This window comes from Microcaecilia unicolor, chromosome 8 (assembly GCF_901765095.1).
Source record: "Microcaecilia unicolor chromosome 8, aMicUni1.1, whole genome shotgun sequence".
NCBI classification, from domain to species: Eukaryota; Metazoa; Chordata; class Amphibia; order Gymnophiona; family Siphonopidae; genus Microcaecilia; species Microcaecilia unicolor.
In genome coordinates, this window is record NC_044038.1 from 156,118,597 (window position 1) to 156,135,386 (window position 16,790).

The 16,790-nt window shown below is 45.7% G+C and overlaps 1 protein-coding gene across 1 annotated transcript in view; it reads right to left on the minus strand.

Annotated features, from left to right (window-relative positions):
* Positions 1-1,180: 1,180 nt before the first annotated feature.
* The window catches only part of FAT2 (FAT atypical cadherin 2), a 181,009-nt gene continuing 165,399 nt past the window's right edge, over positions 1,181-16,790 (minus strand). The window contains exons 22-24 of the mRNA XM_030211178.1: positions 9,286-9,439; positions 5,614-6,200; positions 1,181-4,241 (exon numbers count right to left, since the gene is read on the minus strand). Of these exons, the coding sequence (XP_030067038.1) occupies positions 3,718-4,241; positions 5,614-6,200; positions 9,286-9,439 (1,265 nt within the window). The 3' untranslated portion in view covers positions 1,181-3,717. The remainder of the gene's footprint in view (positions 4,242-5,613; positions 6,201-9,285; positions 9,440-16,790) is intronic.

A 16,790-nucleotide genomic window follows, 5' to 3' on the forward strand; every position in this document is an offset into this window, starting at 1 on the left:
AAGGGCGCTGATCTCAGAACGTACACTATAAAGGTGTTTCCCAAGTCCGGTCCTGGAGTACCCCTTGCTAGTCAGGTTTTCAGGATATAGAAATATGACGGCAGATAAAGGCCACATGACCCATCCAGTCTGCCATCCTCTGTAATCCCTAATTCTTCCTGTTCCTAAGCGATCCCACATGCTTATCCCATGCCTTTTAAAATTCTGGAACAGTCCTCGACTCCACCACCTCCACCGGGAGGCTATTCCACGCCTCCAACACCCTTTCTGTGAAATAATACTTCCTTAGGTTACTCCTAAGCCTATTCCCTCAACTTTGTCGTATGCCCCCTCATTCCAGAGCTCTCCTTCATTCGAAAAAGGCTCTCTTTCTCCAACATTAACATCTTCCTCTTACCTCTTCTAACATTAACATAGAGTTTTGGCCTGCATAAGTTTGTATATGCGAACAATATCCACATCCTTTACCCCTTTTGCTCTCTTCAGCAACAGGAAATTTCTGACATTAACACTAAACTTAAAATCATTACTTTCTGGTTTCATTCTAATAAGCTTGTCCTGAACCCTCATATCCACAATGAATATGCATGAAAGAGATTTACATATAATGGAGGCAGTATATGTAAATAAAGTTCATGCATATTTATTGTAGATATCCAGAAAACCTGACTGGCAAGGACTGGACTGGCCCTAGGGTTACCATATGGCTCCAGAAAAAGGAGGACGGATTGAGCCAGCCGGGTTTTACTTCCATTGCTTTAAAGCAATGGAAGTAAAACCCGGCTGGCTCAATCCGTCCTCCTTTTTCTGGAGCCATATGGTAACCCTGGGACTGGGGAAACACTGCGCTATAGAACACCATTCAGCACCGTTTTTTTTCTGCACCAAATTTTGAGTGCCATTTACTAAATCCAGCTCTTTGTATCTCCTAATCACCAATTTCAGCATCAGAAAGGTTCTGGAGAAACCTAGATGTTTGCATGTTATGATCCCTTCATCTGAATAAAGGAATGATGTGATCTTGAAAGTTCATATTCTGCATCATTTTTGTGTAATCTAAGTGTTTGCCCAAGATATCACAACCAGCGCTCAGTCCATTACAACAACTGAATTAGAAAACCATATGTGTTAGCAGAATGGATTAGAAGTTACGGATTGACTAAAAATAGTGACAATGGAATATAAATAAAAATTAGACTTTATTGCTTACCAAAAATAAAAAAATAGCTGAACTTTCACAGGGAAACAATACTACATACACAAAAATCCACATTCATATACAAAATCCAAGAATATGCAGAACATTGTATCACAGGCTGCTGGTTTCGATCTTACCTATCAGGGAGAACTTCTGTGTATTTGAAGCTAGGCCTGGGTGGGGCTCAATGAGACAGGGTAGAAGGTGCAAATTTTTGCCTTGTCATTCTAAAAAGATTGTAATATTTATTTTTTATAAAATGCCATCAGTGAATGTGGCTGCCCAGGATAAACCATGAGAGTGCTTCAGCAGGTTTACCCTGAGGCTTTATGCCCTATACTGTACTCCAAGAGGTTATGTTACTTGCTGAAACCTATGAAGTATTCTCACCAGTGACTTACCCTGCCAGAACCAACTGTGGCCCTTTAGATATTTACAATAATGTTGGCACACTATCTTATCAACAAAACATTGGCCTCTTTTTTTTTTTTCCCCCCCTGAAAATGTACACCAGACCAGGTAGTGGGATTTCAATTCTGAACATCTTTATAGAAATATAACACCTGGTAATGTTAGGCCCACACAGACAGTGCAACCCAGATTTCGCTTGTAACCCCTGCCAGGAAATCCTGACTCAAATATCTCAGCGTTGCCTGTAATATAATGTACCGGATTTGCTTTGTAACTATAATTGCATAAAACATGCTGTGGTACCTAATAGCTGATGAAGAGACTGGCGAGGTCTCTTGTTTTATGTAGGTCCTTTAGAAGGTATTATACCCTACAACGATACCATGCTGTAATAGATACAGGGAAGGCATTACTCAGCCAGGTAACAAGCACAGGTGTTTCTAAGTGCCCAGATAAGTTTGATTAAACCACACTGTCCTTTACTGAACCGAAGAAACACAACCCAACAATCATGTCCAGTTTGTTTCTAGGTAATACCTCCCCCTCTGGGTCTCCATCTCACAATAATTATAAGGCCACCAACACCTCACACTGCTTGTGAGGCACGCTGAAAACTGCTGTGCAATTTTGGCATGCAACAAAATCTGGCCTAGCCCCAGATGCTAATGCCCTGTATCTGTTTACAGCCCCATTAAAACCAGGATAGGGACCCCTGCTGGGCAGTGCTGTCACACTTTTCCATCCAGAGCAGATTCCTGAATCAAAACACAGTCTGTAAGCATATGCATAGGATAGAGATGAGGAAATCATGTGAAGGGAATGTGGTGGGTGGCTTTACCAAAGTGTTGCCTGGTAATGTAATACTCTGCCAAATATCTGGCAATTTGGAACACTGCAGTTTGCATTCCTATCCGTTTGGCATCTGAACCTTGCAGTACTGTAGTAACATTATAGCAACAACAATAGATGTAAATATTTGGATAAACATAGTAAATGATGGCAGACAAAGGCCAGTCTTCTACCCAGTAAAGTGCCTCTCCATGCAAATTACCCCTTCTTTGTTTAGGGGTGTACTTGATGCTCTGTGCAGGTTACCCCCCCTTCTTTGTTCAGGATTTTAATTGCTGCCCTGTGCTTGCTACCCCCTGCCTTTCTTTGGGGTTTTAGCTGCCACTCTGTGAAGGTTACCCCATCTTTTCTTTAGGTTTTCATGTCTTAGTCCTGGAATCTTAGCAACATCAGCTTCACATGTTCCTTAATATGTTCTCACAACCTATTTTACATTCTCTTGGATTTCTACTTCTCAGAGGCAGACACGGAAGGGATGACTTCGCCATGGAGTTACAATTGCATAAAATCTCAGTACCCATTGTGAGCGCCTATGATACACATTTGTTTCAAAAGATGTTTAATGTATAGAGTTGCTGTAAAGTCTAACTCTGTTGGTTGTTGCAGTATGGAGGATACAGCAGAAATGAAGATTCAGGTTATTTTCTTTCCTATTAGTGTTTTGTATATCCTTTTTTGTTTTTCTTATCAATCTGCTTTTATTAATATAATTGTATACTGTGTCAATGGTTTTACCTTAGAACATTTCACTGCAGTCAAGCTTTCGGACCCCGACACTGAGGGGAATCTTTTCAGTTGATGCTCCTTTGAATTCTATTTAAAGTTGCATATCTGTTCTTGCTATGATTGCTGATTTTCTATTATTTTGGAATCCGGATGATGTATCTGTTAGTTTTGTTTAATGATGTTCTTGTTTTGACCTTGGCTTTCCAATAATTTTTGGAGTTCTTTTGTGTGCTTTATTTTAGGTTCTTTTTATTTAATTGTATTGTAAACTGCTCTGACCTGCTAGTTCAGAAAGGATGGTATATCAAAATTGAATAAACATAAACAGAACCTTGAACCTAGGTAAACAAAATTACCCTACAGATGTCAAGCATTTATGAACTTTAAATCTCTTCCCCACTTTAATTTTTCCAAGTGGAATATAGCGAGATTACTGAGGTTCTTTTCTCCACCTTTTTTGATTGTGGTATGAAACAGTGTTGCTTTCTTTTCACATTCTATTTTCCTGGAGAAACACAGCGGCCATTCTCTGTTTAAATCACCACCTCCTCTGAGCTACCATAGTCACTTTCCACCAAGTCGGAGTCATCATAGTTTGGCGGTGGTAGTGGATGAACCCTGAATGCCGAGGGCACCATTTTGCAATCTGCAAAGGAAGGCTGCGCCACACTGAGGCGCATGTTTACTCGTTTGTAGCTGGCGTCAGGAAGGTAACGAGTTCCCTGGCTCTCTATGAACTCTGAGGGGTAATAGCTGATAGCGGTGTACTCATTCTGGCATTGAGAAGCAGGAGACTCGGGACCAGACGATATTATATCTTCCAGGCTCTGGTTACTGTAGCGAGGTGGGATGGGGGCTCTCTTATTTCCCTGGTCCAAGGGGAAGGGGAAGCCATCATAAAGTGTTACATGTTCAGAGTCTCTGGGAGGAGGAGGAATGGGAGGGGGAAGATCTGGAGAAGGAAGGGGAGAGTTCTGAATGATCTCATAGTGAGGATAATCCTGCATGGTGGAGGGATGGTAGCTCGATGACCAGTAGGACGTTGCTCCTGGGTATACTGTAATCAAAGCAGAAATAATAAGAATTACTGACAACTATAAATTAACACTGTACTTTACCATTATAACTGGTATTTGATGATTCAATAACGTCATCTAAGATGCCACACAAAAATGATGGGGAGGGAGGTTAAAATGTAAACATCTATCCATTTGCTTACCTAGTGGCCCTTTTACTAAGGTGCGCTGAAAAACAGTCTGCGCTAGTTTAGGCGCGTGTTTTGGGTGCACGCAGATCCATTTTTCAGCACGCCTGTAAAAAAGGCCTTTTTAAAATTTTTGCCGAAAATGGATGTGTGGCAAAATAAAAATTGGTGCACATCCATTTTGGGTCTGAGACCTTACCGCCAGCCATTGACTTAGCGGTAAGGTCTCATGCGTTAACCATGCGGTAATTGTCTATATGTGTAGAATGATGATTACTGCCCAGTTTCTGCCACACGCCAGAAAACAAAAATTATTTTCCAGCGTGTGTAGCTGATGCGCATCAAAAATGAAATTACCACAAGGGCCACATGGTAGCCGGGCGGTAACTCAAAATTGACATACATTGGGCGTGCGTAAGCGCTTACGCAGCTTAGTAAAAGGGCCCCCTGGAGTCTTTGGGCCACTATTCACATGGATTTACACCCTCACTGGAAACCGATGAATGTATAAATCTGTGTCCTTTTATTTTCAATAATAATATGGATGGTGTTGGGCTAAAAATCCCTCTAACTGGTCCGATATTGTCACTGCACAGTAGCTATATTCATTGCCGAATATATGTATTAATTTAAAAACTTATTTAAATTAAGCAACATGGCCCACTTTGTCTACAAATATGTAGGGATTTTTTTTTAGTTTTTGCAGTAATTTATTTTTGTTGGTCATCTATTTTAAATATGATGTTCTTTTCTTATTTAATTTTATAATTAGATTTGTAAATCCCTCGGGGTCATAGCAATCGGCGGTATATCAAAATTTGAATAAACTTGGAAATTTGGAATGCTGCCATTTGCACACCTTTCTGCCACTGAAAACTAGGTGGTTTCTTAAACAATTACCCCCCCCCCCCCCATTTTGTAATAGGAGAGATGATACAAGTAAGCCATTGAAAGTATTTGTAAAGTTGATGAATTGCTGGGATTTCTTATATAGGTTTTAATTTGTAATATAAACAAAATTGTATTTTATCTATGATGTTAATCTTTCAAATTATTGTGCATTGCATCAGATTGTTCCAGTGCATTCTATTACTGAATGCAATAAATACAGAAATAGATAAATACATCTAGGTTAAAAAATGATACAGAAAATATATTTATGCTATGGCCAAAAACTGACTGGGTGATATTAACTTATTGTAATCAGTCCAGAGATGAAACTGACCATAATCTTCCCCTTCCCAGGTATTCTTGACGATGGATTCATTGTCGGAGCTGGAGGGTGGTGCCGGTGGGAGGTTGGGAGCCACACTACACACCGCCATTACTCTGTATTTCTGAGCCTTGCCTGAGCCAAAGCTGATTAGCTCTGGTGTGTCTGGCTGTTTACGTTGACCGGCTGTGTCTAGATCATTCTGCGACCTTTTGCTTAAAATATCCAGTTCAATGGGTGGCGCAGCCGTCTGTGTGTCCACCCCAATGTTTTTAGATAGTTCATTTTTAGCAACAGCATCAGGATCCTCCTTAGCGACTGGCTTGTGGGTTTTGATTCGTCGGCAGATGCGTTTGCGTAGAATGACAATGGCTACCACGACCGCCACAATAAAGGTAAGAATAACTACAATTTCTACAATTTCCTGGGGTCCAGAAATCATGGGGGAGATTTTATTCTCAGATGATATCACTACTTCACAAAAGTGACCTTTGTAACCATCGGTGCAGTTACAGTATGACGAATCAGTGCCGATCTTCACACAGTAGCCAGCATTTAAGCAGGGTTTTTGCAGGCATCCTGTGACCTCTTCCTCACACCTGTAGAGGAAGACCAAAAGAAACTCATCAATACAGTGAATCTTGTGTCCACACCATGAAAAGCTATGTATCCACCCCGTAAAGATTCATTATTAAAACTTCATATACTTTTACTAAGACACTAGTCCCCAGATTTTATTTATTTGGATTTTGCTCACACCTTTTTCAGTGGTAGCTCAAGGTGAGTCACATTTGGTACACTGGAGGGGTCACAATCTAAGTTTGGACCTGCGACAATGGAGAGTTAAGTGATTTACCCAGGATCACAAGGAGCAGCAGTGGGATTTGAACTGGCCACCGCTGGTTGTCAAGACTTGTGCTCTAACCACTCCTCCACTCCTGTAACTTTTCTATAGGTTATCAGAATTTAGATGTGGAGCCCAGCTCCATGCGTAAACTAATTGGCCAGTTAAGTGTTATCAATAGTTGGTGTTAACAAACACTTAATTGGCAGTAATTAGGAGTTATGTGTGGGTCTGCCCTACACCCTATTCTATAACATGCACGCCTACATTTCATAGCATGCAAAAGGGGTGTGGTCACAGAAGGGGCATGAGTGGGTCATGGTGTGTGGTTATAGAATACTTGGACTGGCACACCTAATTGACAGTAGTTGGATGTCAGTATTTACACCAGCCTTTGACAGGCATAAACTCTTGCATCAAAGTTAGGTGTGAAATGCGCACTAACAACATTCTGCACAGAGTGCTCTTTACAGAATACTAGTTTAGTGTGGATCATCCCGGCCCCTAACATTGGGCGTCATTTATTGAATCTACTAGCCCTATGATCTTAACCTGCTGAGTGGGTAAAATAACTGATTAACTTTAACTGATCATCTTTATGCAACGTTTCAGCTGAACCTGAAAATTTTCCTAAATCTTGCCAGCCAAACTACATCCAAAATTTCACTGAGTAGATGTAGTTTGCCTGGGCTCTCTGGCTAACCTGTGGCACCTACATCTCATGGTACTACTGTTGAGGAGATTTGGGCACTCTTTTGCACCAAGCACTCACTGGGGATCTCTCCTGCCCTCCCCTTCCCCATTAGACACCACAGAAACCCTGGAAAGTGCTGGGGGTGACTCATGGGGTAGAATGTTTGAAGAAGGTGCTAGTAGGGGCTGGTGGGGGTTTGAAGAAGGGGATCAGGGGGAGGCGGGAACCTTCAGGGACTCTTTAAGAGGTTCTCCAGGTGCATCAGGCCATGTTAGCAGCCTGATACTTCCTTGAAGGAAAGACAATGTCTATGCTCTCATATTGAACAGTATTTAATACAAAATTCAACTTCCATCTGACCTTCCCAATTTACTTCTTGGCTTCCCTTCACTTCTTCACAGTTGAGATCCTTTCTCCTGTACTATGCCTTTTTACATTCAGGACTGAAAGTAGACAATAGACAGTGAGACAATTGTCTCTGGTACCAGCTTCTGAGAGGCATGGAGTGCTGCGTCTACATGTCTAAGTCTAAGCTAGTGGTGCTGTCCTGTTTAGCAGCTCTGTCCTGAAGCAGAAGCAGCTGCAGCATGCATTCTGACAGACTCTATGACACCCCATCCCCTCTTCTCACACATAGTAACATAGTAGATGACGGCAGAGAAAGACCTGCATGGTCCATCCAGTCTGCCCAACAAGATAACTCATATGTGCTACTTTTTGTGTATACCTGACCTTGATTAGTATCTGCCATTTTCACGGCACAGACCGTAGAAGTCTGTCCAGCACTAGCCCCGCCTCCCAACCACCAGCCCTGCCCCCCACCACTGGCTCTGCCACCCAATCTCTGCTAAGCTTCTGAGGATCCATTCCTTCTGAACAGGATTCCTTTATGTTTATCCCACGCATTTTTGAATTCCGTTACCGTTTTCATCTCTAGCACCTCCCGCGGGAGGGCTTTCCAAGCATCCACCACTCTCTCCATGAAAAAATACTTCCTGACATTTTTCTTGAGTCTGCCCCCCTTCAATCTCATTTCATGTCCTCTAGTTCTACTGCCTTCCCATCTCCGGAAAAGGTTCGTTTGCGGATTAATACCTTTCAAATATTTGAACGTCTGTATCATATCACCCCTGTTTCTCCTTTCCTCCAGGGTATACATGTTCAGGTCAGCAAGTCTCTCATACATCTTGTAACGCAAATCCCATACCATTTGCGTTATGTGTAGGGTAGGAGGTAAGAGGGTTAAAAGGGAGAGGGCAGAATCCTAGGGAGAGAAGCAGAGCATCTCTTTCTTCCCTCGCCTCATTTCCCATAGATGCCTACATAGGAAATTCATCCCTGCTTGAATTAGAAGGTAAAAAATACCTTAAGGACCCTTTTACTAAGCTGCGTTAGAATATGGGTTTAGCGTGTTTTAACATGAGACTTTTCCATCTGCTAAGCCCATTTCTAATGTTGACGTAGTTAAACAGTTTTCAATTTTTTTTCCAGGTTATGCACGTTACCTGAAAAAAGTTAATGGTGTAGCACTTACCACCTCCTATTTAGGAGATGCTTCCATGTTAACTCTCTGTTAACCAGTTAGCGCATGCTAATGCAGGTATGCTAGGTGGTTAAAGCTTCCATGCCCAATCTCCACCCATGACACACTCCCAGCAAAAAATATATTAAAAAAGAAATAGCTAACATGCAAATTAGTGCATGCTGACAGGCAAGCTACCACAAAAAGCATTTCCCAGTAGCGTTTAGCTTGGTTTAGTACAGAGGGCCCGATTGTTTTCCTATATTCCCCCTCATTTTCTGACAGTGTTTCTAATTTGCAGCCACTGTTGGAACTCAGTGGGCCAAGATTACTTCCTTCCTAACTTTATGTATTTATTTGTATGTATGACATTGGGATGAAGAATCACAAAGAGGGAAAGAAAGAAGGGGTATTGCAGGGAGAAAAAAACAAGGTTACAAGGGAGGCCGGAGGACATGACCATAACAACAGCACCATCTTCTGGACAGGTAAAAGAGTGCAAGAGGCATATTTAGGATATTTTTGATGGTAGCAGGACCCATGCTTCCTATCCTTTCTGGAGCTGATGGTCCTCCTCTATGTCCTCCCCCTCCCTGGTTGTCTCCCTTCTGTTTTGTTTATTACCTTTTCCCCTGGTACTCGAGTAGGCAGCTACATGTGTAACCTGTGGATGTGGAAGTGCAGGTCCCGCCATGGAAGCAAGGCTGGGATTCACATGGGCCATCCCAGAATTCACAATGGGAGCCTGTAAATGAGGGAGGGCACATGCAGGTGTAATCTAGAAACATAAGAGAGAGAGAGAGAGAGAGAGAGAGAGAGAGAGAGGAAGGACTTATTAGGATACATCAAAAAGTTACATTAACAACTTACAAGAAAATCTGACTGGCACAACCTCCTAGAACTAGGGGTGACATTAAAAAAAAAAAGAAACCCTTCAAGTAAGACTAAGACTGGGTTTAAAAATCACCTTTACAAGAAAGGAAAAAATGATTTTAAAGGGTTCAATTATATCATTAATAAACAGATAATTGTTTTTTTTCTCAGTATTTCAAAGTAATGCAAAGTAGAAGAGTCCTGTCTTTTACAGATGGACTCCATGAGCTAGAAAGTAGAGCTGGCAAGTTACCCAGTTACCAGAGGGAGATCTTCAGCTGGCAGGGGTTAGGGACCCCTGCCCAACAAACCAGGGACCCAGGCCCTACCTAGCTACACCACTGCTCTCATTACCTCCTTTTCAGCACTCATCGCCTTTCATCTTTCCATAAATTACTCACAGCTAGCTTGATGTCTCTGCCAGCAGTTCATAGATATGGCATTTTAGGGTTCAAATAGCTGGTGTTTATAGAACCACATGGCATGGTCCAAGAAGAGGAGCAGTTGTGATAGAGGGATTTGGAAAAGGAACACTAGCAACAGTCCTCTTTAGCAGCCAACTTCAGTCCCATTTCTTTATTCCTTCTTTGGCTAGTGGGTCCTGGGAACACATGGTTAGTGCAGCGGGTTGCAGACTTGGGGAACCAGGTTCAATTCCCTCTGCAGCTCCATGTGACCCTGGGCAAGTCACGGGGTCCTTTTACTAAGGTGCGCTGAAAAAATGGCCTGCGCTGGTGTCGATGCATGTATTGGATGCGCACAGGTCCATTTTTCAGCACACCTGCAGAAAAGGCCATTTTGGTGGACCGAAAATGGATGTGTGGCAAAATAAAAATTGGCGCGCGTCCATTTTGGGCCTGAGACCTTACTGCCACCCATTGACTTAGCGATGAAGTCTCACAAGTTAACCAGGCAGTAATCGTCATCATGCGTACACTGCCGATTACCGCCCGGTTAGCACCACGCGGTAGAAAATAAAAAATATTTTCTGCCGTGCGTAAAAAATGAATTTACCACCCGGAGCTTGCATTAGCCGGGTGGTAGTGAGATTGTGAGCCCATTAGGGATAGTGCACAGTATCTGTGATAGAAATTGTAAACCACATAGTCACCTCAGGGATCACTTGTGCTGTATCAAGTGCTGAAAATAATAACTCTATCCTAATGCATTATGGGACCTACAGCATTGATTTCAACAGGTGGAATTGAACACTACAAATACATTGGGATGTAAGTTCAAAACTTGGACTGGCCAACAAGTTTCTTTCCTGGAACTGGATAACTTGGCAGTTCTGCACACACACATACACAAACAGGAATACGACAGCACCAATTTGGATGTGGACCTCAGGGAGAGGGAGACAGATATATATGTAAGCTGAGCCACTTCCTTCAGTCATCCTATTGGAGGAATCTAATTAGAACAAGTTCATGTTGCATTTGAATAAACTCTGTCTGAGCCAGAATTCTTTTTAAATAATGGGCAACAGAAAGGGTGTGTCTGCTTTGAAGCACATTAAGGTGTGGGAACCAATATGCCCTGGGCAAATACAGGAAAAGTAAACAGTGCTTTCATTTAAGATTATTTGCAGCTTCTCTGTTCTCTCTGTTACACTCCAGGATTCAAAATCACTTCTCCCATGAGGATGAGTAGGGTTGCCAGTCCACCCATATCCACTGGCATTGGCTGATTCAGTGCACTGATGGCTGCCTAATCTGTTACAGAATACAAACTCCCCAATAAGCTTTGTGGTGCTGAAATTAGGCACAGCCACTTATGCCAGGGCAATGGTTGGAGTAAATTGCTGTGCCTGCATGTGCCATCTAGTGTGTGCTACTAACAGTGTTCTACATGTTGTACACATCACATGGCAGTGTGATGTGCCTCTTTCTGCTTGTTCCAGCTACCAGCTCGCCGCAGCCCATCGGATCCAGCTTCTCCCTGCTTGTTCCAGCCGCAGTCCGTCTGATCCAGCTTCTCCCTGTTTATTCCAGCCATCTACTCCAGCTTGTTCCAGCCCGCCTACTACCTGCTCCAGCTTGCCGCAGTCCGTCGGATCCAGCTTCTCCCTGCTTGTTCCAGCCGCAGTCCGTCGGATCCAGCTTCTCCCTGTTTGTTCCAGCCATCTGCTCCAGCTTGTTCCAGTCCGCCTGATCCAGCTCCTCCCTGTTTGTGCCAGACATCTGCTCCAGCTTCTTCCAGCCTGCCTCATCCAGCTTATTTCAACCCACCTGCTCAGCTTCTCCCTGTTTGCTCCAGTCCTTCTGCTTCAGCGGTGCCAGCCTGCCTGATCCAGCTTGTTCCTGTCCACCTGATCCAGCCTCTCCCTGCTTGTTCCAGCTTGTTCCAGCTACCTGCTCCAGCTTGTCCCAGTCCGTCGGATCCAGCTTATCCATGCATGTCCCAGTCATCTGCTCCAGCTTGTTCCAGCCCGCCTGATCCAGCTCATTCAGCCTCTCCCTGCCTGTTCCAGCTACCTGCTCCAGCTTGCCGCAGTCCATCGAATCCAGCCTCTCCCAGCTTCTCCCTGCTCGTTCCAGTCCATCTGCACCAACTTGCTCCAGCCCACCTGATCAGCTACCTACTCCAGCTTGCTGCAGTCCGTCGGATCCAGCTTCTCCCAGCTTCTCCCTGCTCGCTCCTGTCCATCTGCACCAGCTTGTTCCAGCCCGCCTGCTAGCTTGTCAGCCATTGACTTACTTGCCTGCTACTTGTCAGCCATTGACTTACCTGCTCTCCAGTCCATCAATTCCATCAATTCTCAGCTACCTGCCCCAGCTTGCCACAGTCCGTCGGATCCAGCCTCTCCCAGCTTCTCCCTGCTCACTCCAGTCCATCTGCACCAGCTTGCTCCAGCCCGCCTGATCAGCTACCTACTCCAGCTTGCCGCAGTCCGTCGGATCCAGCCTCTCCCAGCTTCTCCCTGCTCGCTCCAGTCCATCTGCACCAGCTTGCTCCAGCCCGCCTGATCAGCTACCTACTCCAGCTTGCCGCAGTCCGTCGGATCCAGCTTCTCCCAGCTTCTCCCTGCTTGCTCCTGTCCATCTGCACCAGCTTGTTCCAGCCCGCCTGATAGCTTGTCAGCCATTGACTTACTTGCCTGCTACTTGTCAGCCATTGACTTACCTGCTCTCCAGTCCATCAATTCCATCAATTCCCCCTGCTCGTTCCTGTCCATCTGCACCAGCTTGTTCCAGCCCGCCTGCTAGCTTGTCAGCCATTGACTTACCTGCTCTCCAGTCCATCATTTCCACCAATTCCAAGCCTCCATCAATTCCATCATTTCCCCCTGCTCGTTCCTGTTCATCTGCACCAGCTTATTCCAGCCCGCCTGCTAGCTTGTCAGCCATTGACTTACCTGCTCTCCAGTCCATCATTTCTACCAATTCCAAGCCTCCAATCCAGCTTTTCTGCTCTACCTATCTGCTTCACACCCCAGTCACTACACATACACCTGTTACACCTTAATCACTACTTATGGCCCCTGTCCACATTCTCTTCCTTGCTCTTCCTTATCTTTTTCCCCTCCCCCTACCGCTGTCTACCGCTGGATATCATTGCCCCCCCCATGTCCCCTCCCGTCCTACTCGCTACGGCAATACCCTATTCACCCCCATCCCTCACCACCTCACCATCTCTCTTGTCCCCCTCCTCCTTTCTAGCTCTTAACCTTCAACACTTCCTTCCCGCCATTAACCCATCACCATTCCTCCAACGTGCATCCCATCTTCGTTGCCTTCGTCGCCCGACCTCCCCCACCCTCCTCCGCACTCTCTTGCTCCTCCTCTTGCTATCTGCGGGAGACATTAATCCTAATCCAGGCCCCCCTCACCTGTCTTCCTCCTATCCATGCAAACGATTCCGTGATGTCTCCAATCTCGTCTCTATTCCCCTTCTTCCACCCTCTTCCCTCCCCTTCTCATGTGCCCTGAGGAACGCCCACTCGGTCTGCAACAAACTGCCCTTCACCCACGACCTCTTCATCTCTCGTTCCCTTCAACTGCTCGCCCTAACTGAAACCTGGCTCTCCCCTGTTGACTCTGCCTCAGTCGCGGCCCTTTGCCACGGAGGTTATCTCTTCTCCCACACTCTCCGCACAGCTGGTCGCGGTGGAGGCGTAGGGCTTCTACTCTTGCCCTCCTGTAGTTTCCAACCCCTCCTCCTACCGCAGTCTCACTGCTTCTCATCCTTTGAAGCACACTCCATCCGGCTATTCTACCCATTGTCACTCAGAGAGGTAGTCATTTACCGCCCCCCTAATAAATCCCTCTCTTCCTTCCTTACCGACTTTGATGCCTGGCTTTCCGTCTTTCTCGAACCCTCATCTCCATCCCTCATTCTCGGAGACTTTAACATACACGTTGATGACCAATCCGACCCTCACGCTTCTCGGTTCCTCACTCTAACATCCTCCTTCAACCTCCAGCTATACTCCACCACCCCTACTCACCGAGACGGCCATTGTCTTGACCTCGTCCTCTCCTCTTCCAGTTCTCCCTCCAATTTCCATGCGTCAGCTCTTCCTCTCTCCGATCATCACCTGATCACCTTCACACTTCTTCACCCCCCCCTCAGCCCCATCCAACTTTAACCACTACCTCCAGGAATCTCCAGGCTATTGACCCTCCCACCCTATCCTCTAGTATTTCTAATCTCCTCCCCTCCATCATGTCCTCCGAGTCTGTCGACAAGGCTGTCTCCGCTTACAATGCCACTCTCTCCTCTGCTCTGGACACCCTCGCACCATCCACCTCCCATCTCACTAAGCGTACTATTCCCCAGCCATGGCTGACCCCTTGCATCCGTTACCTTCGCTCCTGCGCCCGATCTGCTGAACGCCTCTGGAGGAAATCCTGCACCCACTCAGATTTCCTTCACTACAAATTCATGCTATCCTCCTTCTAATCCTCCCTATTCCTTGCCAAACAGGATTATTACACCCAATTGACCAATTCTCTCAGCTCCAACCCCCGTCGTCTCTTCGCCACCCTTAACTCCCTCCTCAAAGTGCCCTCCACTCCCACCCATCCCCTCGCTCTCTCCTCAATCACTGGCCGATTACTTCCGTGACAAGGTGCAAAAGATCAACCTTGAGTTCACTACCAAGCCATCTCCTCCTCTTCACCCTTCAACCCTCTCCCTCAACCAATCAACCCAGGCCTCCTTCTCCTCCTTTCCCGACATCACCGAGGAGGAAACCGCTCGTCTTCTTTCCTCCTCGAAATGCACCACCTGCTCTTCTGATCCCATCCCCACCAACTTACTTAACATCATCTCTCATACTGTCACCCCCTCCATCTGTCATATCCTCAACCTCTCTCTCTCCACTGCAACTGTCCCTGACACCTTCAAGCACGCCGTAGTCACACTTCTCCTCAAAAAACCATCACTTGACCCTACCTGTCCCTCCAACTACTGCCCCATCTCCCTCCTACCCTTCCTCTCTAAAATACTTGAGCGCGCCGTTCATAGCCGCTGCCTTGATTTTCTCTACTCTCATGCCATCCTCGATCCACTTCAATCCGGTTTTCGTCTTCTACACTCGACAGAAACAGCACTCTCTAAAGTCTGTAATGACCTGTTCCTTGCCAAATCCAGAGGCCACTACTCCATCCTCATCTTCCTCGATCTATCCGCCGCTTTTGACACTGTCAATCATGATTTTCTTCTTGCCACACTGTCCTCATTTGGCTTCCAGGGCTCTGTCCTCTCCTGGTTCTCCTCATATCTCTCCCACCGCACTTTCAGAGTTCACTCTCATGGATCCTCCTCCACCCCCATCCCGCTATCTGTTGGTGTTCCCCAGGGATCTGTCCTTGGACCCCTTCTCTTCTCAATCTACACCTCTTCCCTGGGCTCCCTGATCTCATCTCATGGTTTCCACTATCATCTCTATGCTGATGACACCCAGCTGAATCTCTCCACACCAGACATCACCGTGGAGACCAAGGCAAAGGTATCAGCCTGCTTATCTGACATTGCTGCCTGGATGTCCAACCGCCACCTGAAACTGAACATGTCCAAGACCGAGCTCATCGTCTTCCCACCAAAACCCACTTCTCCTCTTCCTCCACTTTCTATCTCAGTTGATAACACCCTCATCCTCCCCGTCTCATCTGCCCGCAACCTCGGAGTCATCTTTGACTCCTCCCTCTCCTTCTCTGCGCATATCCAGCAGATAGCCAAGACGTGTCGCTTCTTCCTCTTTCACATCAGCAAAATTCACCCTTTCCTTCTGAACACACCACCCGAACTCTCGTCCACGCTCTCATTACCTCTCACCTTGACTACTGCAACTTACTCCTCACCGGCCTCCCACTTAGCCACCTATCCCCTCTTCAATCTGTTCAGAACTCTGCTGCACGTCTTATATTCCGCCAGAACCAATATACTCATATCACCCCTCTCCTCAGGTCACTTCACTGGCTTCCAATCAGATACCGCATTCAGTTCAAGCTTCTCCTTCTTACCTACAAATGCACTCAGTCTGCTGCCCCTCACTACCTCTCTACCCTCATCTTCCCTTACGTTCCCGCCCGAAACCTCCATTCACAGGACAAATTCCTCCTCTCATTACCCTTCTCCACCACCGCCAACTCCAGGCTCCGCTCATTCTGCCTCTCCTCACCCTATGCTTGGAACAACCTTCCCGAGTCCTTATGCCAATCCCCCTCCCTGCCCATCTTCAAGTCTTTGCTTAAAGCCCACCTCTTCAATGCTGTGTTCGGCACCTAACTCTTCCTCTCAGGAATTCCAGACTGCCCCAATTTGTCTGCCTCTATCGGTCTGACTGTTCACGTGTCCTTTAGATTGTAAGCTCTTTGAGCAGGGATTGTCCTTCTATGTTAAATTGTACAGCGCTGCATAACCCTAGTAGCGCTTTAGAAATGTTAAGTAGTAGTAGTAGTAGTGCCCATGTCATGCCCATGCTCCATCCACAGGTATTGTCCACTTTCAGTTATGTGCTAAGCAAGTTGTGTGCAATTGTATAGAATAGCGCCAAGCACTTACACGGATACATTGAAAAAAATCCTTGATTATGTCCAGGGAGAAGTAATTTCCGTTGGGTTCAGCACCCCCAATAATTTTGAAAAGTTGACTCCTATGCACGGATATGAGGCAATCCACATGTAATCTGTGTAAGTACGCCTTACAGAACTGCCTTTCACACGCATAGCTGGGAAACTCCTGAGATTGCACAATCCTGTCCAAAACACTGCCCAAGAGAGAGATTTCTTGGCCTGTCATGCCCACAT